Source organism: Varroa destructor, unplaced genomic scaffold (assembly GCF_002443255.2).
Source record: "Varroa destructor unplaced genomic scaffold, Vdes_3.0 BEIS01000007.1, whole genome shotgun sequence".
In the NCBI taxonomy this organism is placed as follows: Eukaryota; Metazoa; Arthropoda; class Arachnida; order Mesostigmata; family Varroidae; genus Varroa; species Varroa destructor.
The window spans coordinates 5,861,136-5,888,139 of NW_019211460.1; the positions used below are offsets into that span (position 1 = coordinate 5,861,136).

Sequence of the window (27,004 nt, forward strand, 5' to 3'; positions counted from 1 at the left end):
TAATAGTAAAATGATTAGATATGTTAGGATATGATTTTTATTAGTATTGGACAAATATATTAGATGTGCACTTACCGGAGTTCTTATTGCAACCAAAGGCAATTCAATTAAAACTACCACTAGTTATCCATTCTGTTTGAGTACTGCTTCTATAAGCCTTGCCTTTTCATCCTAGTTTGTGTATGAAACAAAGTGCACCGTGAGTCTTAACATCCAAACTACGCATTGTATTTCTAATACTGGTGTTACATTTTCCTTCCCACATAACAACAACACTTGGCCTTGGCTTTCTTAATTTTCATTGAATCTACACAAAATGTGTAAAGCCGCCAAAAAGATCAGGTAATAAGTTCAACTGTATAATTAACTATGAGCAAACGCTAAATGCCAGTTAGTGATACAAGAGATGCAAACTCTTCTCCGATTTGATACATTTATGTTTTTGTAATGTGCTGGCTGAGTGCACTCAATGGCTTCTATAGCTTAAATAGCCACTTCGCACACTAACGAGTCATTTTTGCACACCATGGTACACTGACCGCCTGAGTGAGGTATATTCCCTCGTAGATTTTAGGTTAGGAGTCCGGCGTTTATGCTGCAGGCATATATCTGAGTTAGTGCACCTGTCATAGGTACGTATCAACGCTAATTATAACAACATTTTCTCAATAACACTACGGTAATAGAATTAGTTTACTGAGCTTCAAGAAGTGTATTTTTTAATTTTGCATCAATGACCAATCGAATTGTTGTTGATTTAGTTCGACTAGTAAAATTTTACTCCGTCATTTTTGGTTTTAGTTCTAAAGCAGCTTCGCTGAAGGGTAGTGTTAAACATAGAATTTGAAAAATAAAATTAACCGTATTAAGTCAATCTAAATTGTTACTACATATTTGATTCCTGCTTCTTTCCCCCGCATTATTTAGCCGCGTCCTTTTTTGACTATCAAAATCATTACGAAGTTCATTCTAATACATTATCATAAATATATACTAATATAACAAAATTACCTGTTTCGTGAAATGGAGATGTGGTTGAATTTCTACGAAACATGTTGTCTATTTGTAAGCAGATTAGTAGACTAAAGGCACGTCTCGCTCTAATATTATATTTGCGGCTTGCTCTTCAAAACTACAAAATAGCTTCTGTTTGTGCGTCTGACCGAATACTTTAGAAAGATACAGTGTAGAAAGCAATGGTTAATCGTAGGTGAGACTAGAGCCTATTGATGCATCTACTATTGACAATAGTTACCAATGGTAACCTATGCGTTGACACCCCGACCTTCCTTGTTTGCCTTTTGGCTTCAGCTTCCCTGATACCATTTGTGAGCTGTACCATGTATTGTATTTTCTTGGTTCTCTCTCTGTAGCAGGTGGTGTCATTGCCATAACTTGTCGTTTTGCTTCTGTGTGTAAACACGTCTTGAGGATATCTGCTTGTAGACAATCCTTTTTGCGCCGGATTCAGCTATAGAAGGAGTCACAAAAGCAGAATCTGCAACATCGCTTCTACATCTTTTCCACTCCTGTATTTCCTGTATCTTTAGGTGTGTGTCATGCCTTTATCCAAGAAGGAAACGCAGTTTCTCTGGCGCGCTCAGACGGGGCGCCCGATGGTCTATCCTCACGAACTCACATCGTATAGAGAAATGGAAACAACATAGAAAGAGCCCGTCGATCGGAGAAAAAAACTGTGGGGCATGTCAAGGGAAACAAGCAAAATTGTAATTTGTAGATGTGGTCGCACAGGAAATGCGCCTCTTCATTGCAGAACAGATCCACTCGCATCGCATGCTCATTGCAAGTTATGGAAACTGCAACCAGCTGTCGTACGTATGTGCGGAAGAATATAATCTTCGCAGGAATTAGAGAATGCTGGATTAGCACAATAGGGTAGGTGAAAGCTCTGAGTTTAAATAGACGATACTGAATTTCTATAGTTTCGGAGAAGCTGAAAGCTCACTCACAATTCATGCTTACTACTGTCCTGATCGAGCTTGTTCGTTTTGAGAACGACAAAATTCAGCTCGTGAAAATGGTCGGCCGAACGTTCACAAACGGAGTGCTATGGACGGAGAACCTGTGGTCGAATAAAAACACCAATATGATTTGAAACATTTTAACATCACTAAGAAAATAAACCAAATAGAGTACCTATCAAGTATTGTATCTATGTAGAAATTATTATGTGCAATCTTTTTTGTTGAAAAATTGAATATAAGCTTTCGCAATTTGGATAACTGTTCTGTGCGTTGCCATTTTTTCTCAGCAGAAGAGCGACCAAGCGGCCTTAAACCTTCAGAAACTTGGCGCTCAGTAGTATTTACACATTAAACTAAAATAAGCATAGGCATCCAAAGGGTACTTTTGACTGAATAACAGGCAGGACAAGTTCGTACCTGGTTGCTTTGAGACCTCATGAGACTTTCCTTTTACAGTAGGTCTTCTTTAATTGCTGGCCGGCTCGTTTGCAGGACTACAAATGCTAAAAAAAATGTAACAAAAGTTTGGCCACCTATGTATGCTTCAATTAATGCAGAAGCCACTCTTGATACACAATACCCATTAATACTGTTCATATATCTTCATAATTCTTCTAACAGGTGTTGATATCTTGGTCGAAGGAATGCGTAACGATTTAGGTACCGGACGTAGAACGGGAAAAGATAAACACAAGTGTTGATGTCTGCTCAGCTCTTGTTACCCCAGCTTTTTTTTCAATTAATTTATATTTGTCATTAAAGTTCTTGTCGAGTTAGCCTTATAGCAGTCCGACTTAACTATTATAGCTCTATAACAGCATTATCAACACTTCACTTTATTGTTTACACAAGGGTCAGTGGTCAGGGATCATTGCAACGATAGGCGTCATAAAGGTTACCGGATCTACAAAAAAAAAATTTGCATGGTGCCTATTTTTGCTAAAAGCATGTTAGCAAGCGCCTTTCAGTGTCAATTATTTGCAAGTCATCTATGCAAAGTACATCTTAAAAGGCCACGCGTCCTTTTTACAGCTTATTAGGTATTTAATTTTAATCTGTAAATCATACTCTATGAATATTTATGAATGTAATATTATTTGCAAATAACTTTCCCCGCATTTCCTTAAAGGTGAGCCACTTGAAAGAGTATCATCATATATATCTCACCACATATTGGTGAGATATATATGATACTCTATAATAGGATTTTTTCGTACATATATCGAAGATTAAGAGCCCTTACCTCTTTTCCATTATGTAATGAGTTCAATTCATTAATTATGTAATGGCAAGTTACGTTAATTGCTCTACGCAAGCTACGCCCATAAACCTACAAAAAAAACAACCTCTGATGGCTTCATGGTGCTGACAAGACGCCAAATAAGACCGCTGTGTAGATACCGTCTTTTTTAAGTGATTAACATGTATATTCAGTCGGCTGACACCGGGTCTTACTCCAAAGTATTTTTCTCGATCATATCGGCCTTTAGCCAGCGTTTTCTATTATCAGCACCAACTACATCCACAACTTCTTCTGTCCCTGGACCTATATAGGTATAGAACTTTGATTCTAGGGAAAAACTCTCTTTTTTATTCGACGTAGTACTCTGGATGGCTCTGCTTTCCATCTATATTTTCTTTGCTCATGTCCTTATTCAAGTTCCCTGAGTATCATCATGTACTAGAAGACTAATGCGCGGGTCTCTTTATTATGAAGCACTGGCTTCTTTAGGACTAATTAAGCACTTTAGTTCTCTCCTAACTTCTGTCTTTCATTCCTCAAAAAAAAAGTGAAGTGTAATGTTCGAATTCATTAGTCCCACACGTCAGCCTTGCATTGGATGCAAAAGTCTCATGCCAGTTTTTCTGATCTATAAATATACTCCTAGAAGCCCCCGTTGCCAAATGCTTAAAGTATAGGTTAGACCTCCGAAGTCATTAAAGTATCAGTTTTTGATTTTCTGTATCGAACTCTTAGTCCGGGCGACGTCTCTTGTTACAATCACCCACTTCTGTTACGAATTCTCGAGAGTAATCTGCTCATCGCTCGTTTGGGTAGATTTCTGACCCTGATATATTATTTCCCCTCTCCGACCATACCGTTCCAAGGTGCCACCGTACTTACGACTCTGGCGATTGAAGTGGTCTCTAGATTCTGGGACTAAAATTGTCTTTGGATAAACGCAGAGAGCTATAGATCTCATCCCTGACATAACTAACTTACTTTTTCATTATGGTAGTGGGTATGAATGTTAAGTCGTGCGCATACTTCACTGTGCTCACTCCTTTTGGCACAAATGGTCGAAGTACTTCGACATTAGGCGAAGTTCCTCAGGATTCCTCCTGCCATAACATCGTATTCAGTTTCATGCTTCACTCGTGTTTCTGGCTCGCTTAAATGGCTAGAGATAAGGCGACGGTGATGTAGTAGTATCTTTTTTCTTGTCTCCTATTTGTAGAGCGTCTCGCCGTAGTTCATTCATTGGTTAAAATAATTTGTTATCCTTTTGCCAAACAGAAATTTGTGGTCTTTTCGGGCTGTTAACAGGTATATTAGGTTATGGTTATTATCTCAAAGGGCGTGCATGTTAAAAATTTGGCCACGGCCATACAAGATTCACATACTTCATGCAAGAGCTATTCCAGACTTAGCTATATTTCGATTCTTTAAACAAAGTGTCTTGTAATAAATGAATTTAATATTTTGTCGCCGCAAATCTGTAAAGAGGTAAAGTGGTGTGGGACCCTCAGCCACAAACACAGCTAACAGATACCGGAGTTATCGAAGCCACACGACTACTAAATCAGTGATCTACTAAGAAATGCAACCGTGTTGGGTGCCAATTTCAGGACGGATCCAACTGTTCATTTCGTACGCCAGTGTCGTATGAAGTTTCGCATAGTCATAAATTACAGGGCTTGGCGGTAGCTGCATAGTAAAGCATGGTGGTGTTAAGATGACATCAATGGGAATGTTTAGGCTGTATCGGAAAACTCAGAAATATTGTTCGAACATTTTTTGTCAAAGAAAAAAAGCGCGATAGAGGCTAAAGTGAGAGAAACAAAGTAAGCAATCACCCTGATCTTTGCTAATGAATATCTATTAAACAATACGGGAAAATTCTGCATTATGAACTGCTAAAGTGTCGCATGCGCGACATAGAATAATATATATACCTGTAAAATGGCAAATCTTATTATCAGAACTAGGTTAGGCGTCACATTTTGGGATCGCTTTTCAGGCAACATTCTCCCCTGGCATGCAGAAGTCAGCTCTAGTAGCCACGAAGATCCTTCCTCTACAACTACCTCAACTACTCCATATCATGAACAGAACGACATCCATTTGTAAGTTGTAGCAAACCAAGGCATACAATGCACAGCAACCAGAAATAGAGTCAAGCTTAAATACACAAATCTGAATTTAACATGAAAGTATCGACACTTTTATTGACCGATGTCAAATATTGTGCTAAACGTCCTTGAGCCGCATTTGTGTCTGAAATACAATTTAGCAGCGGGTCATAACTATGGTTTTATTTCACTTTTGCGTTTTGTCTTCCACGTGGCCATAATTGCATTGGCAAGTTTTTGCCAAGTGCTGAACTTCCCTCAAAGACTGTCTTTAATCACTAGGTTTGAAAACCTTAACGAATTATCTTTCATGGCAACGCTGGTTCTCCAAGCTTCTGGAACGCTGCCGGTATGAATGATGGTCAAATCTTACGAGAAGATTCGGCTCCGGTCCTCAAATAACATCCGAAGTTTTTTCGATCCAGTGCCTTATATACAGACCTTGAGTCTAGTCCTGTTTCAAATAATGCCCAGCCTTGAATAGATCAATAGCTACGACTAAAGAACTGATAGAGGAACTGCCATTACTTTCGATCCAAAGTGTGTATTTATAAAAAAATCACACTGGTCGTGTTATACGCATTTTTCTTTGAAAAGCGAATTTCCTCGTTCTGGGTTGGCCAGAAAACACACTAAACCTAGACATCATTATGGGTTTCTGAAAGGAGTTCAGCGTGCGTTCGAAACACAGTGACATAAATTTAACTATATAGGAAACAAAGGGCAACAATAAAATCAAATTCTTGTATTGTTTGCTTCTGAATTGTATCTTAGACGTAACTAAGAGGCCGATTCAATAAAATGTTTGTTCTCAACTTGACATCACTCAGCAAATAATAATCATGCAATATATCAGTGTACAATTTATTTTGGGTAATGTTACCAATATATTTATATTTTTTTAAAAATACACTCATAAAACATAAAATATGACATTTCAAAATTGGCCTGATTCCCGTTCTTGTTCTTTGTATCGGCTATGGTATTTTTCAATCATATACTATTAAATATGATATATAAAATATATATGAATATAAAATACGTATGTTGAAAGTGTCGCGAATAAATACGCAATTTTATACTTGGCAAATACGGTTATGCCTTGTTTGTTGGTTGCTGCTGCTCTAAAGCTAGTAAAGGCCAGTTGGGCAGCTGCCTGAGCCGCTTCCTGAGCGCAGTAGCTGATTGACACCAGGGATTAGCTTATTGTTGTCTTCACTGTCATCGAATACATCCTAAACCTGACTGATGTTAAAACGTTTCTGAACAGCGCTCGCTGCAACAATTAAACCCCGAAATCTTTTCCCAAATTACTCAGAATCTGGATAATACGAAATTAGTTTAAAACGATCGAGAAAAGACAGCGAACCTAACGGGAACATTAGTTGCAGAACGGCCGCTAACCTTCACGCCTTGTTTGAACCCAGCTGAGGGAATACTACTAGTGTCTGCTTATCAGTAAAGAGGAAACCTCATAGATCATTTCAGATCAATTTTTTACTGCCACCTTGCATTTGTATTGGGTTTTAAAAAAATAACCGATTCCAGCCTCAAAATAACTAATATAAATCCAAATAAACGTGTATAAAGTTAACTTGCAGTCTGTCAAATCCATGCTATAATTTTTCAAATTAAGGTTTATGGAATCTTCACAAACTTATGGCCTTGTTAATGCCGCTGCGCCAAAAAGTGTGAGACAGTAGCTCAGCAAAAAGCTCTTTTGGTCTGTGAAATTTCGACCCGTGGCTGTGATTGTGCCTGCACTTACTTGCTTGTCTGCGATTTACAGAAGAATTCTCACGGCATTTGAACATGGGTTTCCTATTTTACAAGCTCTTGGAAATGTACGACCCCTTGTCGTATCTTATTTGTCCGGATTACCAAACAAGGTTCATTTACGTTTTGTTATTCGTTGATCATATGGGTTGACGAAACGAATTGAATAACAATTGGGAAACGTACTATTCTGCATTACTAATATCAGACGTTTGTAGTAAAGAGAAAAAACGATTAGAATGACTGTCGACTATCATCGTTGATAAAATTACACTCTCATATATTGGTGACCCTTTACGAAGCAGTGTTAACCAACTTCAATTAACTATCGCTGACGAAGAAATCGAAGTGTTCCAGGTGTTAAATAAGATCATATGCGTACCGTGGGACCTCCAAGAGGCCGTTGGCCTGTACCCTCAGGTAGAGAACCCATTATGCGAGGAAGAGCAATGCAGTTGATAGCTTCCTAGTAAGCTACTCAATACAATAAAGTTATTAAGACATCCGGAATGAAACACGAAAAATGTACATAGCAGGTTAATAATTCCTATTGCGAATTATTTTATTATTATTACATAGAACATATTTTATATGTATATAATAATTATAAAGATTATTAATCTGCTATGTATATTGATCGTCGTTAATCTGTAATTTAAAATTGATATAAAAAGTGATGAAGAGATAATGCATCACTGCATGCTATCTTCACAGGAAGTTCTAGAATTAAAAGGAAAAAAGATTTGAGACAATCGAGGAAGTCCGAGGAAACCAAATGCAAAGTTCAAGTTTTTTCATAAAATTAAGTTGAAGAACTTTCGCGAAGACTGAGAAAACTGTGGCGAATTTAGAGTAAAACTACTTGGACTGAGATGATTGAGACACCTTAGGCATCTATAGAACAAATTTTGTCCTCCAGTTAAAATATTTCTATAGTTATTCCATTCTTTGTATTTTCTATGAGGCCATTTCCCAACACAACTGTACATTCAAATCGCGAAAGTAAAAAAAAACCTCAAATGTTTCTCTTTTTCCTCGGAAAAAAATGTTTTACGAATTGTTGTGCGAGGTTTAAGAAAGCAAACAACTGAAAGTTCTAGACAACAATACAAAGCTGCAGAGGTCCTTAACGATTGTCGAATAAAGCACCCAAAAATTCTCGACATACCTACGTGACCATTGTACTTTTTAAGACAAAAACCTACTTCTAAAGGAAGATCTATTCAAATGGTAGACGTTCTCGCACAGCTCAAGCCAGGATCAAGCTCGATCGAAACTATGAATTTACGGAAGCGGTTTAAGGCAGGCAGGAAGGCCTACACACAGGCAGACACTTAGTTATAATGGTATAGTAAATAGCATATATTGAACTTCAGCACTTTATCATACAATGAATTTTCAAATGGTCGTAAGACTAGGAAATCTATAAAATGCACATATTTTTCGATATGCATATTAATAAAACTGGTAGAAATAATTCTTTTAGAAACCCGTCCGACAGCTCTGATTGTGACAACCATTAGAGTTTCTCTGTTTTCAGTTTCATGTCCGATATAGCCATTTTATTCGACGGCTGGCTCCCAGCTCGGAACAAGGTATGTCTCTACCCGGATTTGAACCCTGACTGTAAGGTGTTACTAAGCGCTAGAGTTTCTATCTTATAAAGTATTTGCTATTACAGAGCTCACATATCTTATATTGAGTAATAGAAGAGATCTTCATCTGAAATGAACCTTGTCGTGTAAATTCTTTAACGTCTCCTTTTGCTCAATAAGTCCAAAAGCATACTTTAACAGCAGTACTGCTCCTGTACCTAGAATTGATTGAAGTTTTATTTGAAATTGTTAAAATGTAGTACAAATTATTGTCTTTCTTGGTCATGAACCGATTTATATCCTATCGGGTACACGTTTGTAAATGAGAAGATCCACAACGTGGGTAGCTTAGGTTATGGCCCACATACCCTATAATTGTACTTATTTCAGCACCCAGTTTTTTATTTAATGATAAAATGAACACGAACAGTGTAAAAAAAAACTTTAGAAAACTAACCTGTCAGACCCGTGGCTTTGCCCCGCGCTTGTTTCGTGTTCATTTTATCAGCCTACTGTAACTTTTAATAAGAGTTACATTCCACGTAGCATAAGTTGTTGCTCTGCTGCGGACCGACATTTTTACACGGGTTCTGTAGTGATCCTCCTGGTACCCCGCCGTAGTCATTCTGTTGTCCCGCTCCAACTATTACGTTGCAGTAACTATATTTTCTTGATTTAATCAATTTATTAGTTTATGCCCGTCATTCTGTCACTTTGGTGCCGATAATGAATCACCCTATTTAGCAGTGATTAGTTGTCCTGCTGAACTAAGTATTCCAAGAGCCTCATTACTTCATTGCGACCCATCTGTGTATGCACTGCATATATACTGCTGCATGAGAAAAATAGTAGGGCACGGTTTCGAAATTGCCGGTGTAAACCCATAGAAACTATTGTGACCTCATACATAGAAATAACTTTTAATCGTGCATGAAACGCTAGTCTGAGGCCTTACTTAATCTGTGTCCTTACCTAGTTATTCTCACTCTTCCCATTGAATTATTCCTATCGCTGAGAGAAAAAAAAGTTAGGCAATCAATAAATATAAACTATAGATAGTGATTTTTTCGTTAGATATCAGGAATTAACTACATTACGAGAGGAAAACTACTCGTTTAGAAAAAGTATTTGGAAGAACTACTGTAGATCATATTGCATTAGGTATAAACCATTTGACTAAAAGTCATTATTTTGCCGTCAAATCCGAGTAAAAGTGAAACATGAAAAAAAATTCCTGTGTATCTAAGGCTACGTCTGTATTGTACAGCTTGAAAAACAAATAACCTTGCAGTATAAACTTTAAAAAAAACATCAGAATTTGTTAAGCAAATCGCTAAAAGAGATTAAACCGTCCAAACTAACATTACAGGAAGTGAAAAAAAGAAATCATCCGCCAGAAAAAAAATCATTCAAAGAATGTGAATCATATATATTGAGACGGTTCAAATTCCAATAACTTTTACCGAATTAGTATGGCGCCTTCTTAAAAAAGAAAGACACTTTCCTAGAGGAGAACGTATTTCTACATCTCCAGAATACGAGTTGCTACGGTTGTAGAATAAATATCTTAGTAACACCGTTGCTATCTTTCAAGTAATACGTTAACGCGCTGTCAGTATCAAATAAACCGTCAATGTAATCTTAAATAACTTTTTCTCCGCTTGTAAAGTTAATTCCTGACTACGGATGCAGTCTGGGGCAAACCTTTGAACATACGTGTCGAAATGGTGCAGATTCCATCAACTACTTAGAAAGTTATCCGAATTAGCATTACGACCTCCTATGAGTTAAAAAACATCGCGTATAAATATTGTTGTTTCGTACTTAATTAACTGGTAACATTTTCGGCAAAGACATGAAAAATCGAGTTCAACATAAAGGTACTCCAACTGTGTACCGGCTGTATAGAATTCGGTAAGACAAATCAATTTCCAATATAAATATATCATAAATCCTCAACAGTTGTCGAATAAATCGCCAAATATGGACCGACTTGCTCAACTTAACATCATGATCCGTGGAAAAGAAACTACCCTCGGAAATAAGAGATTTTTTTTAGAAAAAAAATCTTTTTTTAGAAAAATGCCTTTTTCAAGAAAGAGCGTTCGACCTATCGACAAATATGAATCACATTCCAAGATGGTTTAGATTTGATCAGTTATTGCACGAACTAACCAAATTAGCATTCTACCTGTTGGTGGCCGGAAAAAAGCTCTTCGCAAACTGGTAGAATAATAATTCATTTTTCATCAATTATGAACAAGCTAAGTAGTAAACATTTGAGAAATTGAAAACTATCCTCTAAATCTAATGCACTGTAGTCTAATTTTGTAGCATTGAAACACAAATCTTTCACAAATTGTCAAGGGTTGTTGGGAAAATCGCCTAAAAGGGCCAATTTGCCCAAATTTACTTGACGTTCTGTGGGAAACAGAACTTATCCACCAACAAAAATATCGAATCGAAGTAATATATGCCCGGACAGTTCAAGTTTGCAAATTAGTATTGTGCCCTTTTAAGCAAGAATAGAAAGAAATAAACCCACACTTATTCTGGCAAAAATTATCAATCTATTACTAAATTGCAAACAAGTGAAACATCAAAATGTTGTCAACTTAGACAACAAGCAACATTTCAATATAACCTTCTCTTCTCTCGTTATATTTAGCTTGATATTGTCAGACACCTTAGCAATATCTTCCCAAGCCTCCAGTGTTTGTCCCATTTTGTCAATCTACAAACCATCTTACATAAATCATTATATCAAGTTTTTATCTTTCAATCCATATCTTTGACCCGAAAGTTTAAAGTTAGTTATAGGAACGCGACTAGTAGAATTATATTTCAATTCAGTCCATCAAGAGTCTCTGACTCCTAGCAAACGATACACCTCTTACGTAAATCTGTACATAAGTTTATCCCATTATGATTTAGCTAACACAATAGGTTTTTGATACTTTTGACGTTTAGCTATAGGAACACGTATTGCATTTTTCTCAACTCGCCGAGAGAGTCTAGCGTCAAAAGTGTCAAAAATTTTTTCTAATTCTCTTAGAAAATTTCCCCGAGACTCTTCTCGGAAAAAATGAACTAAATGTTGTCGAAATGCTCACCATACCAACCGTTTCAACTTTTCATAAATTGACCCAAATAGCCGTTTGCAATCCCCTCAAAATACATTTTTCTTCATAGCCATACGGAACAAAGACCACAATGGGTCTTTTTATTGTGAAATACCAATTTTGGCTATAGGAATATGTGCTGCAGCTTTACATAGCCAGTCAATAACTGTAAACTGATAGTGAAAGCTCTGCTCCTACAAAGAACGTCACGCTGAGTTCTTACCTTCAAAGGGTATTTTTGCCTTTAAAACTAAGATTTTGGTAGACGAACATGTACACCACTCTGATTCGATGAGATTTACATTTGTGTTAAGAAATATCCTTTTACATAGACCTATGTATAAATATTTAACTACCATTTTACTAAATTTGCCTCATAACAGTTCCTGCAATTTTCCACAAGGCATATAGGGGGTTCTGAACGAAAAAAATATAAGCTTCATAGTCGGTCATGAATAAAGGTCTGATTCGCGCTACAACATAAACTACAATTCCACTGCAAATCTACACGTTCATAATTGTCAATTCAAAATTCTAAAGCATCTCATTGCAGCTATCCCGTTACAGTAGCTCTGTAACAATTACCACTTTTCACTTCACCATTCAGACTCAGCCTCTACCATAAGCTGTTGCTCTATTACAGACTTATGCTCTCGTTTCCTAACACTTTCTTATTTTAATGTCAATTCGCGCGGTATATGTAGAGTTGAAAACGTTTTAAGTTCATGTGACCTCACAGAAGCAGAATCAACAGAGACATATCAAGTAATTGTGTCCTCATTCAGTATGACGTATTTCTATTTTTATAAGTTTAAGAAAACTAGATTAGATATAAGGAACAGGGTAAGCATATCAGTTGCATCAATTTAATAGAATATACGGCTGTTTAGTAAAGAAAAAATAACTCCTAACCCTTTAGACTTGGTGACGGCGCGGAAATGGGGCCAATCATCCAGTACTGACCGGGTTGTAAAACTGTACCAGAACTCGCAAGAGAAAAAAAAACAAGAGTTCGCTGAGCCCCTGGCAAGCAAAATCAAACTGACTAGTGAATTAATTATAAGACGAAATGGCGATAGAATAACTGTTAACGTGTGCTTTACCTACGTCTTTGGTTAGCCTAGGCGGAATAGATAAATTCATTAATGACAAAGCAGACACAGGCCGCAGGTCTGTCCAGTTTTTTTACTATTTGGAATCGAGTTGCCTCTCAGATAAATTCGATTAAGACCTTTTTATAGGAACAGTTTGCTTTTCACCCTATAGAGCGTAATGAGTTGTTTTGTGGTGATTTTTTGTTAAAAACTTTTTCTATTGACAAAATGACGGTTGAAAGAGAAAGGGTTGTTCTTGGCACCGATCGAAAACTTTCGTCGAACCGAATCAAAACGGAATGGATGTTTCGTACCTGAATATTAGTTTTCCGGCTGAAACTCCTCCCAAAAGGTGAAAACCTGCCGTCTTATGTAGGGGGTTTTCTTGTCGCTAAATCTCAACGAGTTGAGCAAAAATGTAGTACACGTCCCTATATTTGAAATAGATATTTCGGTGTGAAAAACCCCCCACCGAACGGGGTCCAATATGACGAATATTTTAGTTGAGCATTTTTTAAGGAAGTTTTCTTAACAGATTTTTTTAGAGCAAGATCAAAATATCAAAACCATTTCTTCTACAAAAAGTATCACTTTGTTAACGCCAGTTCTTTACACTGTCCACAGATCCTGGCGAGCTTAGTAAAAATGCGATACATCTTCCTGTAGCTAAGTTTATTATTTCGACGCGAGAAAAGCCGAAGCCTAGGTGTAGGAGCTTTTTCGCTAAGGTGGGAAACATTTCTTCGTACTAATCGAAAGCTCTCGACAAGCTAAATAAAAATGTGACACATACATCTATATATAAAACTAATATTTTTGAGTGAAAATTCCGAAAGTCCAGTTAATCATGTAGTAGAGTGGAAATGCATCTTTCGTGGTTTCTTGAGCGAACGTCTAACAAATGTCAACTAAAGAGTTAAAGTGACACAGGCGAAATTCATTTTCGCAAAATGTCTTTCTTAACTAATTCATAGAGCAAAATATATGGAAAAGATGTAAATATTGGTATGAAAAGAGAACATGAAAAATCGGCAGAATTTATGAGAAACATATCTTCATCATGCCGCACATGGATAAAAATTTGAATATGTCTAGCGGAGATAGTAAGCCACGCGGAAAAAATCACGTAGGAACTTTGAATACTTTCTTCATTGTGTGCTAACATAACTTTAACGGTTGCGCCTTCTGTGTACAGATCGACACTCGTTCGTAAGGGATTGTGCGTCGCAACATTTGATTACTCCGGCAATTAGTACCACAAGCCATCATAGGGGAGCACTAAAAAGCACCCACAAATTGAATTTAATGGTGTCCCGATTTTCAATGATTTGCCGAAGGATCGCTCATCTAATCCCTATGAACAATGTTTTTTTAAATAGCAATTACTAACAAAACAAACGGCCACATGGTCTTTGATCGCTTTGTGAACATTAATTGAGATCACCTTCTTTAAGCTAATAAGACGAGATCAATCGATAAAAGACATACGATTGTCGAGTGTTACGGCCAAAAAAAGTACGTAATCAACAGTTGCTAATTTGGATGCAATTATGGTATGAGAGCCGTTAACCGATATATTATTAGTCTCCTATCAACAACCTAATTCTTGACAACACATATTCAGATATTCTTCATAATGTTAAAGATGCTAGCTAGCATCGTTGGAATTACCTCTAGTACTCTATAGAAAAAATATTTCAAAAAAAAGAAACACTATTTCCTTCGCTGCTGAATACTAGAGGGGTAAATGCACTGCGCTCGAGGCATGCTTCAGTGAATCCTTTGGGAATTTCCATATTCAACACTTACCTTCAAAGCGTCAATGAAGACGACATAGTGGAACAGGAAAACATTTGATAAAAACATGATTTAGTCTAACTATTTTAGCGACCACTTAGTGATAGTATGAATTAGCAATTCACAGGTCGTTAACAGGTCGCATTCGAGTATATGAAATCCAGTGGCTGCCTTCTCAAATTTGTGGTATCAGCTTTATTGTATCAAAGGAAATTAATTATAAAAGATTTTGAGTGTTTTATGGGCTTACAGGTGAAAAGTAAATAAAAATACCACACTTTTCAGCTTAATTAAATATCTCTTCTACAAAACCTTATATTGTGTAAAATTCTAGTTCGACGAAGATATACCACATAATATAGGTATCTGAAAAACTGATTACCCTGTACCAATTCACGATTAATAAAATGGGATAAAGCAACGAAAAACTTCTAGCTTGCCCTCCCGTGTAAAACGTCAGAGATGGCTGCCAAAGGTTAATTTTACATCGAAAACAGGCTAATATATCTTTGCCTCATGTTTTATATTGTCGTCGGGCCCGCTAAGCACTACCGCTCTTGAATCTAACACATTTCAAACAACTGGACATGCTCAACTACAGTTTTACGAGAAATCAAGTATTCGAGAAAACAAAGCGAAAGGTATAGTGTGCGATCACAAATTTCACCATTCCGAGCAGTACAATAACGAGAGAAGCTGTGTACCACGTAACTGTATGTAAAAATTTGTGTTCAATGAAATGTGTTATTCGGTTCGCATTTTGAAGAAATATTAATATATTTGAGGTTTGTCACGAAGGCTACTCCGTGCTTTTTTATTTGAACGAAAACTGTGGTTTTTATTTTTTTTTATTTACTTTTTAAAATGCAGCATAAATTTCCATCGGATTATTGACAAATCCTACCCAATTTAAGTTCACGTCCAAGACTTAACAGAAGATAAGTAGTCCTCAATGTTTGCTTCATCCTCCTCGTTGTCTGTGGCAAACCTGACACGTACAAATTGATCGTCCGTGCCCGATTTGAGGGTGAAGAGGTTCACTTCAGCTAAATTGCACAAGTTTGGTGTAGATTACTAGATTTTGTGATCATCATAATGAACGACAAAACAGCGAATTGTCACACACACATGTATCTAATTAGCACTTTTAAGTAATGTATCTATATACATATTAGAATGCATGTAGAACAAGCGCAAGTCTTAGCCATTACCTTAATTATTTATTATGAATTAATTTTATATTTGCTACCAAAATAAGTCCTGGTGATGGTGCAATGGGTAACATCTGCCTGCTAAACTGTCGAACTCGGACACACTTCAGTGGTGCTAAAAGCCAGTCATCTGATGGAATAGCTAACGGCGATATCGAACATGAAGCTCGAAACGTTCAATTATCAAATTAAACCTCTTCTTTTAGTAATGTATATCTCCCACTCGACATCGCCAGAGCCCACTTTTGCAATCAGGCTCGTGGCCATATTAAACGTATGATAGAAAAATTACATAATAAATGTTATTTTAACAAATATAGTATAGATCCTCCCTAAAAAAAACTAGCTGGGATTACTTGATGTGCAATGTATAGTTAAGCATATCACACCATACTGAATTGACTATCACCCGACTCAAAAAAAAAGATCCGTTTACTGCAATGAAGCGGTAAGGCATTGTATGTTCTCAGTATTCGTTTCTATGAAACAAAAAGTATTGCTAATAGGTTCAGCTTCAAAATGTTGTCGAATTGTAGGGTAGTCAATTGCAAGGAACTGTGGGTGGTCCAAAAAGAGTGTTGACAAGCTTCTATTTATTTTCTCTCATGGAAGAAGCCCTCCTACCCAATCTTTCGACAGAGAAACAACGTCTTGAGTTACTACCCAAGAAATCAATACAAAGACAGGAAGGAAAATACCCTAACATTGTTCCTCGACGCCAGGCTGTTCGGATCACGTTGATCCAAATGGTCACACTTGGCTTCTAGTCTTGGTTCAACTATGCTGCGCACAGAAGCTTGATTCGAATAAGTTACAGAGCTTCTGTCAATGGAGAAATAAAGCAACAACAACGAGATAGACAATAGACACCCCACCGTGCAAGGTTGGTATCTAGGAGCCCTTGTTCTCTCGCTTTTCCACAACTGCACTGCCAACTCGTTTTAGTTGGATAGTTTACTGGTTTAGATAAGAGGCTTACAAGGGTCTAATTCTCTCAAGGGTAATCAGCCAATACAAATGTTTAGATGCACTTGTTTACCAATGGAAAATCAACTCTTTCAATAACAGAGCAGCACCGGAATTTGATTGGAAGACCCATTCGTCTTTACGGATGCTTAATTATATTTTTTTAACTAATTTATACTTCCTAAAGGAAAAAAGCTCTAGTACTTGCTATATTGATTTAAAGCAATGTAGTTCACTGGGCAAAGTTCACAAAGCATTCTCGATCATTTTCTATTTTTAACAATAAACAGCTTATTTATCTACATCTGTTAATCATTTTAACGATTTTTATAAGTGTGCAATTTAAAAATACTTTCTTGTCTCAAGGCTAATTGGTAACTGAGATTAATATGGCATAAAACTTTCGTTGGTAAGGATTTGTGAAAGCTGCAAAAGAAATTAATACATCCAAATTGAATGCCAGTTCCATTGTTTCATTCAGTCTCGATCATTTTAGCTCAAAAATAGTTCTCCGATTTTTGTATAAGGCATATACCTAAGAATTATTACCAGGTTTTTAAAGTGCCAGGCATCCTAATGAGTTTTTAACCAAGGCTGGGCAGTTTTCCATGTATCTCACGCATATTTTTTCTTGTTTAGTTATCAAAATGACCCTTTGAATAGACAGGCATACCTTGGATCAGAAAAGAAGAATTTGCGAGATCCCACTAACAAACTTGGTGATCTTACGGTTGCAGACAACATTTTTATTTCACACATATTACAAACAAATTGTTGTCATAAATATAATACACTATACGACGTTTTGCTGTCACAAATATCCAGAGATATTTGATTTCATTTCTTGACTTAGTCAGTAGAGGTATTTCCTTCAGCCTAATTTCTCAGAGCGCGTTTTTATTGCTCTTGATAGTAAACTTGTGTACATACGTTCACCCTTCCCCGAAATCAGCCAACTCAGCCAGTATGAATGTTTTTAATCTTATGTAGGCCCGTAGTATCCATGAGTACATGCAGAATTTTCGTACAAGTAAAAGCAATGTGTGAAACCAACCATAAACATGAAATCGCTTATAGTGAATACACCTGCTCTTTCAATAAAACCTTCTTAACTTTATTTTCTTGACATTTATAAAAAGACTGATAGCCATAGCATTTCATTGGTCTCGTTTCAGAAACCTAACCTTCGATTGCCAAATAGGATCGCGTAGAGTTCAGATACAGCTTTTGACGCGCAAAGCAGAAAAGTCCATCTTTAAAAGACAAACCCTCAAACGTGCGTCCCAAACTTCCCTACAAGGCTACGTGAAGCGTGGAATATTGTATATATAGTAAACTATAGAAGTCATTAATAAATATTGGTCGAGTCGACACAATGACACAGCCTGCTTTGATACATGATATGTGATATTTATAAAAATGTTTTTTTACAAATAATAAGTGTACACCAATCCCTTGTAACTTCTCATAATGTAGAGATGGGGCTCACACCTTTTTCTATCAAAGCCATGTTGGTTTAAATTATTTAGTACTTTAAAACTGACGCAGGTCTACAAGTTTAGTGCAACTCTGGCTGCTAGCTTTTTCTCAACCGATTTCAAAACGAATAGCTGCCTTACCTCATATTTTATCGTTATTTATTATTATTACCTTAGATTGAAAGAATATTTCATTCTGGAATAATCGTTCCATTAAGTTACTGATCATCCTGGAGGATATATCGAGAATAACAATGCCAAACGAATTGCAGTATGGGAGCCTCGAGCACTAAAGGCAACTGATGACGACGTTAATGCGCACGCGGATTGGAATGACGCTTGGGTAAGCCTTCCAAGTAACAAAAATTCGGCTGAAGCAAATAACTTGTCATGATTTTCTTTAGAGTTATTGCTTCCTTCTCCCGATCTGCCGAAGCCGGTCTTCGCAGTGCTCACAAAATGGATCCTGTAATTAGAATCCGTCGCGTATGCTTCAGGTTGGCCGCACCCTCATCTTCGAAGGGTTGTCTTTCGGTTGTTTGAAGTCGATGAGACCATGCTTAAAAGCCCAACTATTCGACAAGTTTAAACAAAAAGCGATTTCCAGCCCGTCGAAGTGTAGCTTTTTACATGACGCCAGGAACAAACCTCACCTTCATCAGATAAAGAACGTCTCACGTTGTACGCCTTTTAGACTTCGCTATAATTAAGGGTCAAGAAATCCAGATTCTGAAATCCAAGACGTTGTATATGCCGGCCACAAAACAATTGCCGTCGACGCTTTATCTGACCCCGAGAAGGTCCGAGTAGATAAACCCTGCTTACTTCGTATCTGCAAGGCTCCTACGGGATTCATAAGAAATACATCGCGAGCTTGTCTTTTTCGCCCTATGCAACATGAAGGATCTGGTTGATATACCGATCATTTGACTGGTCAGCTTAATACAACAAATAAGCTTCTCCTGTGATGTCTTCGGTAGGCTTTGGCAACTAAATAACAGGAAGACATTAGCGAAACTGAGTTAGGCGCGATTGTGGTATCTGGTATCGAAGCAGAGTGGTAACATCACCATGCGCATCTATCAGTACCCTTGTCAAAATGCTGCTTAGAGAAAGGGGGCCTGGATATCATTAGCCCTTTGGTGACAGCAAAGCTTCTTATATGTCTATCGACTATAGTTGTCTTACCTAGCTTGCGCAGGTAGCACCCCATGTCGAGACCCCGTGCTGTAATTCGAGCATAGGAAGTTTCGCAGCGGCTTTAGCACAACTACGACGCACAATGTAACCTATTTCATATCACGGGAGGTGATCGATTATCTTAAATCAGACATTCGGACGACTGTCGGGCGTTTACAAGGCAACGATTTTATGGAGCACATAATCGGAGGATCTTTGCGTAGCCTAGGGCTGCAATTCTTTTCTGTAGCCTTCCGTACACATATATACATTCAGTAAAAGTCATAGCAGTTGGCCACATATCCCTTGCTTTGACGGTCAGCTACCGGATTTAGGACGTAGCGATACTTTGGTCCAGCAATGCCCGGCGTCCCTGCATTCGGAAAGTTCTCGGAATATCATGGTCCAGCAACCGAAAAATCTTTTACCCGGACGTCACAATTAAGCTCTCGCTTGTGGTGGTATTGAGAATCGCCACCCAGGGTAGGAACTTCTGCAGCTGATAGCGCCTCTCAGCCACTACGGGACCGAGTCAGTAATCATTTGAACCGCCCGCTCGTCCAGTTCGCTGCACCGAAAATGCCTGACACTCTGGTGACTCCGATATGATTCTTCTCATGGTAGTCTGACACCTTCCACAATATAAAGTAGGTCCCGTTGCCAATCTCCACAGCGATGAATATCTTAAAGGAGCACTACGAGGCTTCACCGCGTGAATTACAGCTCAGGACGTCACCCTCTGTACTACCATGCTTTTCTTCCCAACTTGCTACTACTGCACACAAACAGAAATCTTTTCTCTATATCCTCCACGTCTTTGATAACGAAAATTTAAACTGAATACTTTGTCATGGGCTGACAGGAAACAGTGTTTCGCAACCACTTAGCTTTCGCAGGTATATTTCCTTAGATATATTTTCACTCACAACTAAGCCACGCTTATTCGGGGAATGTCCTCATGTCGAGACCGCATCTTCTAGTGTGCAGTCATCTCGTGTCGACCTTCGTAGGCTTTTCCGCGTACGCAAAAAATATTTCCGTACGTTTATCGAGCGGCATTCCCAAACCGAATAACGAGTTAATTCATGTTGTTGTCGCGTAGTGCCCGTAGTGATGGTGGTTCGTCACCTGGCCCGATAGAGTTGATAAGTCGTTTTCTTCCCGCGAGGAACTCACGGATTCCTAAGCAACGGAGTAGGCAAGGGCACACTCTCTTGACTTTTGTTGTAAGCCAGTTTTCATCGCAGCCTCATACGAACTTATATGCTTCAACCTAGGTATCGCTCTATAGAAAATACTACGCCATCGGCCAACGTACAGTTTTATCAACATTTGGGTATCGCTGATGACAGGTTGAAAACACTGACACTTCATACGGTACCCTGACAGAACTGGTTGTAATCTTCTCGGACTTCTCTGCCTGCGTTGAAAGACCTTCCATATTTCCGGCAACACCCGTACTATCGCCGCTTACCAAGAGTGGCTAATCCAGGGGTCACACGGTAGAGGGTGAGAATTGCAGACATGCTACGTAATAGAAAGTAGCATAGTTTTTTTAGCGTTTATTAGGAAGATGCTTTTATATATATTTCTTCTTTATTTGGTTGCAGCTTATCCAGCGGTGCTTATTCAGCGGATGCAAACCGTTCGAAAGCCTCTTCGTTCATTTTAAAAAGGCACGAAAACCGCCCGACTTCCCTTGGCAGCTTTACAGTTCTTTTTTGAAGTCGCTTCATGTAGCGTGTCCTATGCACGCGAGTCAAAGGTTTCTCGGGACATCCCTTGCCGGTACTGTCAGTGATTCCGGCAACGCCGTTTAATTACCCGGGCACTCGACAATTGGACCCGCTGTTAACATAATCGTTAGTCATCCCACATTTTGGCAGGTTATTTATTACAGACAGAATGTGCCAAGCCATTGCTCTTAAAATAATGCCTATTCTTTCTAAAACGAAATCTCAAATCCGTCATGGCGGAGCGCCAGTTTGCCCTAGGCATAAGCGAAAATCAGCCACTGTTTAATATCGTTGAACCGGACCCCATTGAAATTACTAACGCTGACTTTTTTTATTCAAAATACCCGCTCTCAAAACACAAAGTTCAAAGAAAACTCTGTGATTTAAACAAAACAATCGCAACTAAGAATTTAGAAAAGTAAGCATTTCTTGATCAGTCAATAGTAATACTGGCCGGTTTGCCAAAATTAACTTTCTTTACTCATAAATGTGATCAAATTAGTCATTTTCGCCAAATGTTTATGCTAACTTTTTCAGTTGATCTTTCATATTCAAAATTATTTGGTAAGTTTTGAAATTAAATTACAGTGTTTGTCTCATCTACTATAACTAACTATTGTTTCTACTATGGATTCCGGCAACAATAGGAATCAACTTCAAATATTTAAAGTTCTACTCAGACTTACCATTAGTTCCGGTCAACGTAACGAATAACTATGTATGATGTAAATTTTTTGACATTTCAGTAGCCATAAAGGTATTATTAAGCAAACATGTGATTATTAAGCAAGAGTTGGGTTCAATCTCCTGGGTAATTGTAGTGTCAGCTTTCTAAAACTTATTTTTTTTTTTTTATAGATGTTAGTACTCGCTAACATTTTTGAAAGGAAGTACACGAAAAAGGAGAGACCAATGGATTTCATGGGCGCAACCATAATTAGATCAACATTGATAGATCCATATATTTCTACATAGATCTCTGCGATATCCAGATAGGGTCACCGACACTGAACCGTTGCCATTGAGCTTAGGCGAAACTAAGCAAACGCTTGTGCCCTTTTCGACGTGTATTCGCCATGGCAATATATTTAGACGACTGCATTAAGCTGCCGTAACTATCTCATTATTTACGGATAATGCCCTTAAACATTAGCAGTGTCTTCTTTCCTAAATGGCCTGAAAGATACCACCAATCACTTTAGGTGCCCAATATAAGACCCGCCTTAATCTTTTGTCAGCTTCTTGGGAAAGAGAGGAGGCTGCCTCTCTTACTGCAAGCGTTCCCTCAACCGCAAGTAGCATCAGTGTTTGTAACTTTACTTACATGAGAGTGTGTAGCACAATGAAATGGCTCATCGCTATGCAGGTAAATGCTATATTTTCGCAACTGTAAATTTACCTCGAGCCCGCGGCAAATTAATTAATTCTCTTTTTCCTTGGGCTAATCTTTTTGATATGGTAGAAGAAACCGGACATTAGAATACAGAAAATCTGTTGGAAGTGCATTTTTTTTCCAATACCGTAAAGCTATTTTGCGGGATTAAGTGCCTGATTCAGAAAAGCCAGGTTAACAGGTAAAAACCGCTGTTTCAAATGGTAGCCCAGCACCCAAGGCGAGAAAGCCTCAAAAAAACCTCAGGCGAAGAGAAAGAAATTGAATTGCAAGCGTAATTAAAATTACACGCATCAAGACGGTTATGAGATCGTCTTATTGCTATGACGTATTCAATAAAAGTCAAAGATGATGTATAGTGCGTACTGATGATAGAACAATGATATTTAATAAATGAAAAGGCTAACGGTCGGAGCCTTCAGAGCGCCACTAATGCCACATAAGGTGAGAGCGACTTACACGATGGTCATCACCGTTAGAGGTAAAAATGTTAAAAGTTATTGAGGGTTTGTCAGTGCGTATGTTATTGTTTAGTCGAATAAGATTAGTTCTGAGTACTTGTTACCCCTCACAGGTGTTTCCCTTACAGAATTTAGTGAATACAACAAGCGCTGTTGTCTTGGCTTAGACTCGGTAAAAGTTCATAGAATAAGAAAAGGCCCAACGTGTTCGTGCATCGCATAAAATACTGCGATGTGTGTGCAATGATCCATTCACTGGAGCATATCACACTCTTCGAGGGGAAAAGGTTAAAAGTTGAAAGAAAGGAGAGCGCCCATTTAAGTTTGGCGTCATGCTAAACTGGGTGCTCCCGGATGAAGATAGGTGGACAACAATTTCCGAGTACGTGACAAAGGCTATGGAGCTCAAAGAAGAATAGCAGTAAATAAGACACAGACAAAAGGCAGAGGTTTGCTGAGCCCTTCTTCCTTGGAGGGCGAGATAGTATCAAAACGAGTAACGACACAGGACCAGAAATGTAGAACCCGAAGTAACGTTTCACACAATTGTGGCTATGTAAATGTTGGGCTTGGTATCCGCAAAACGACATTTACGTTTCAATTTTTTTATGTTTAAATCGAGCGGGCGATGACAACCTGCTATAAGTTTGATTAAGGGTCCAAAATTGGTTTAATTATATTGTAGTCTCGATTTGCAAATTACCGACACTAGATACTAGCTGAATTATTTTGAGTATATCGTGATTAAGCCGCGTGTCAACAATTCACGAAATACTAAAGGTGCTTCGCTGAAGATTACTCTGCCTACTTTTTTTATATCTTCTGGTTTTATAATATTTACTTGCTAATGGTAATGTGTTGTAAACGATTAGAAATCGTTTATGGCTCTACGAGGCCGGCGTCGCCCTCCAGCATAGGTCTCAAAAGTCTACCCTTTCTTTTGACCCCAAAGTTAAATATATCGGATAACAGAAAGCTTATTTTTAACATGCGCTTTTTTTAATATTTTTTTTTAAAGAAGTCGAAGAGCTGCTAAAAGAATATAGAAATCTTTATTTATAATTATTTATTCTGCTTAGAATCAGGTTCACCCAACTAAAACATGTAGTCTTATCTAATTTTTGTTCATCTTAAAAAGTGGTTAAAAACTATCTTTGACAAATTTAGGAAGTCAGGTTAAATGCTTTCCTTAAGTGAATTGATGAAGTTACTTTTATGTGGTACTCTCAGCTAAAGAGTCTCTCTCTAAAGAGTACTCTCTTCCTAACACGAATGATAATAAATTTCGCAAGGTTTTTTCATACTAATTAAAAAATGCCTAACATTGCTAAAATTGCTATTATAAAACACGAAAAGAACTTTGCATTCAAATATAATAGGCATTAACAAACAGAGAATCAGAAGAATAATAAACAAAAAACGGCCATGTTTACGCCTTTAAATTAGCTTAAAAAGATATTATTAAAAAATATTTAAAAAAATATAAATTATCATTATCGTTCTTAGCAAGAACTACTTAAAGATGTCAATTTTTTCAAAAATGTAATATCAGACTTACCAGGTAAGACAGTTAAAAACGCTCTCTAGCGTCTCGTTCTAATCTTTATCTTATCGACAAACGTAGGTCGTGACTGGGCATTAATAACGCTAGACGGATCTCCATCGGCTTAAATATAAACGGATTTTAGTCGCTAGATTGCCTACAAGTTTATTGCTGCCTGCACGAGTTTTTTGCTGTTATAAAACGCCCAAGGTTAAAAGCGAGTGTAGGAAAATCAGTCGCAGGTTCCATCCGGTCCTGACAGACTCGGCCCCTGCCACAAAGCTAGCGCTGCCTGTAACCATTAGATTTCCAATACAGAACGGGGTTTCCGGAACTATTAATATTTAACCTACTCTATAGATTATAATCCTAATGCGGTCTTACTTTCGTAAAGATACTCTCAGTCTACTACAGGACACTTGCCGTTTTTCCCTAACAGTCAAATTTATCTTAATAAACCTCATAATAATGGCTTAATTTGCTATTATCCGCGAAAACATTGTCACTGCTACCTACAAAGGCGTTGAGTTCCTAAAGGTTAATCATTCTTCGATCCTGCTTAGCATGAGGTGCCTGTTTATCATTCCATTTCTACTTAACCATATGACTCAAAACTAGGCCACATTTGTTAACTCTAGTTAACCGTTTCATTGCAACCACTTTGACTAAAAGAACGCTAATAAGTCGACAACCACCTATAGTGAAAAAATTCTTTTCTTGTTGCACAAAATTAGGATTGTCCCGTCACTCTTTCGCGAGCCATGCCGCTTTGTATGGTTTACAAACATGTATTTATATGTTTACAAATCATGGACAGTTCTTTAGATATCTGTAGACTTTTTCTGGTGCCCACTGAATAAGCCGGTAATTTTCGTTTGTTTTTATCTCAGTCCATTATATTGCGTTCAGATGTTTGGTTTTCTGATAATGCAGGGAGCTTGCAGCAGGAAACGAAACCAATTTAACTTACACATATTTTAACGTATTATTTCAGTAAAAGATGAAGCACTCGGCTGCACCACGATCGGATCCTCGCCAATTCTCGAGATGAAGTCGCTCGATCCTTCTGGAGGCGAAGGCCATCTTTTGGTCAATGCTGGAGGGATAGTGGATACCCAGCCTCCACTTTCGCCTTGTCTATCACCTTTATCGCCTTTGACGCCTTTAACAGGCGCCAGTACGCAGGGCCCACCTTCTCAGACTGCCTTGCAAATCCTTGAACAACATGGTAGAAGCCCAATGCACCATTCAGCAGCTGGCAGCCTTACATTAACCACCAACAACCTCAACAACAACAATCACTCGTCAAATAACACTCTTAATAACTGCTTAAATAACAGCCTTACCTCGCACAGTGTGCACTTATTTCATCATCACGTGTCTTCAGGTACGTATGATACTCGGCACTGCTTGATATCGTTTCAAAGAATCCTACAAATAGTTATCAATGGATACCTACTAAGGATATGAGCACAACTGGCTTGACAAATACTATGACTTACTTCCGCTTAATTTTATGTACAACAGTATTATCACTCTAGTTGTGTCTTCTTACTCAAGGAATGTTTACGATTACCGTAGCTACATTTAATTCTTCTTGAGTGAGTGATATTGAGCGGTCGTCTGTCCATACATCGCTGCGATATTTTCATTTTTAGCTCTGGTCGATTCTGACAAAAGCCTACTCAACAGTTTTTGACACGTTACTGTCTCTCGGCGCTGTTGTTGATACGATGATTAAATTTTTATAAGTTCAACCCACAATTATGTCTCAAGACGTTGACACGCTACATCAACACTAATTGTGCTAAAACTTTTTTTATTAATCTGAAAAGAAATGATCTAACGTATTAAAAGCAGTAAACTTGCGGCCGAATTAGAAATGGAAGCTTCGAGGTTGAGCTTTTTTTTGACGATAAATTACAGCTAACGATCTCTCACTACTTCTGCCAAAACACAGATTCACCGTTACAGACAGCGATGTATCATTTTTATTGAACCAGATAGTCATATAATACAGTCAATCATTAACAAAAGTAAATGTAAAAAAAAAACTAAAATATAACATTTGATAGTCAATTTGTGTGTGGGGCACTTGTAGTTTCAGCAGCATGGGAGCCAACCAAATAATGCCCTGTACGCCACAGTTCTCGCATGATTCAAAGTGCCTATGTACGAAGTACCTATCTTTTTATTAGCGAGCTAGTTGTGAAACCAGTAGCAATGATGAATAAACAACTGCTTGATTGAGGTCCTGCACGGTGGTGTAAATTTCTGATTTTTGCAACCATGCGAACTATAGCGTGACAACCTA

General features: G+C 37.9%; 1 protein-coding gene across 1 annotated transcript in view; it reads left to right on the plus strand.

Moving 5' to 3' along the window:
• LOC111253807 (uncharacterized) overlaps positions 1-27,004 on the plus strand; it is a 106,638-nt gene that overhangs the window by 29,622 nt on the left and 50,012 nt on the right. Inside the window, exon 2 of the mRNA XM_086973917.1 lies at positions 25,685-26,077. Within this exon, the coding sequence (XP_086830043.1) occupies positions 25,738-26,077 (340 nt within the window). The 5' untranslated portion in view covers positions 25,685-25,737. The remainder of the gene's footprint in view (positions 1-25,684; positions 26,078-27,004) is intronic.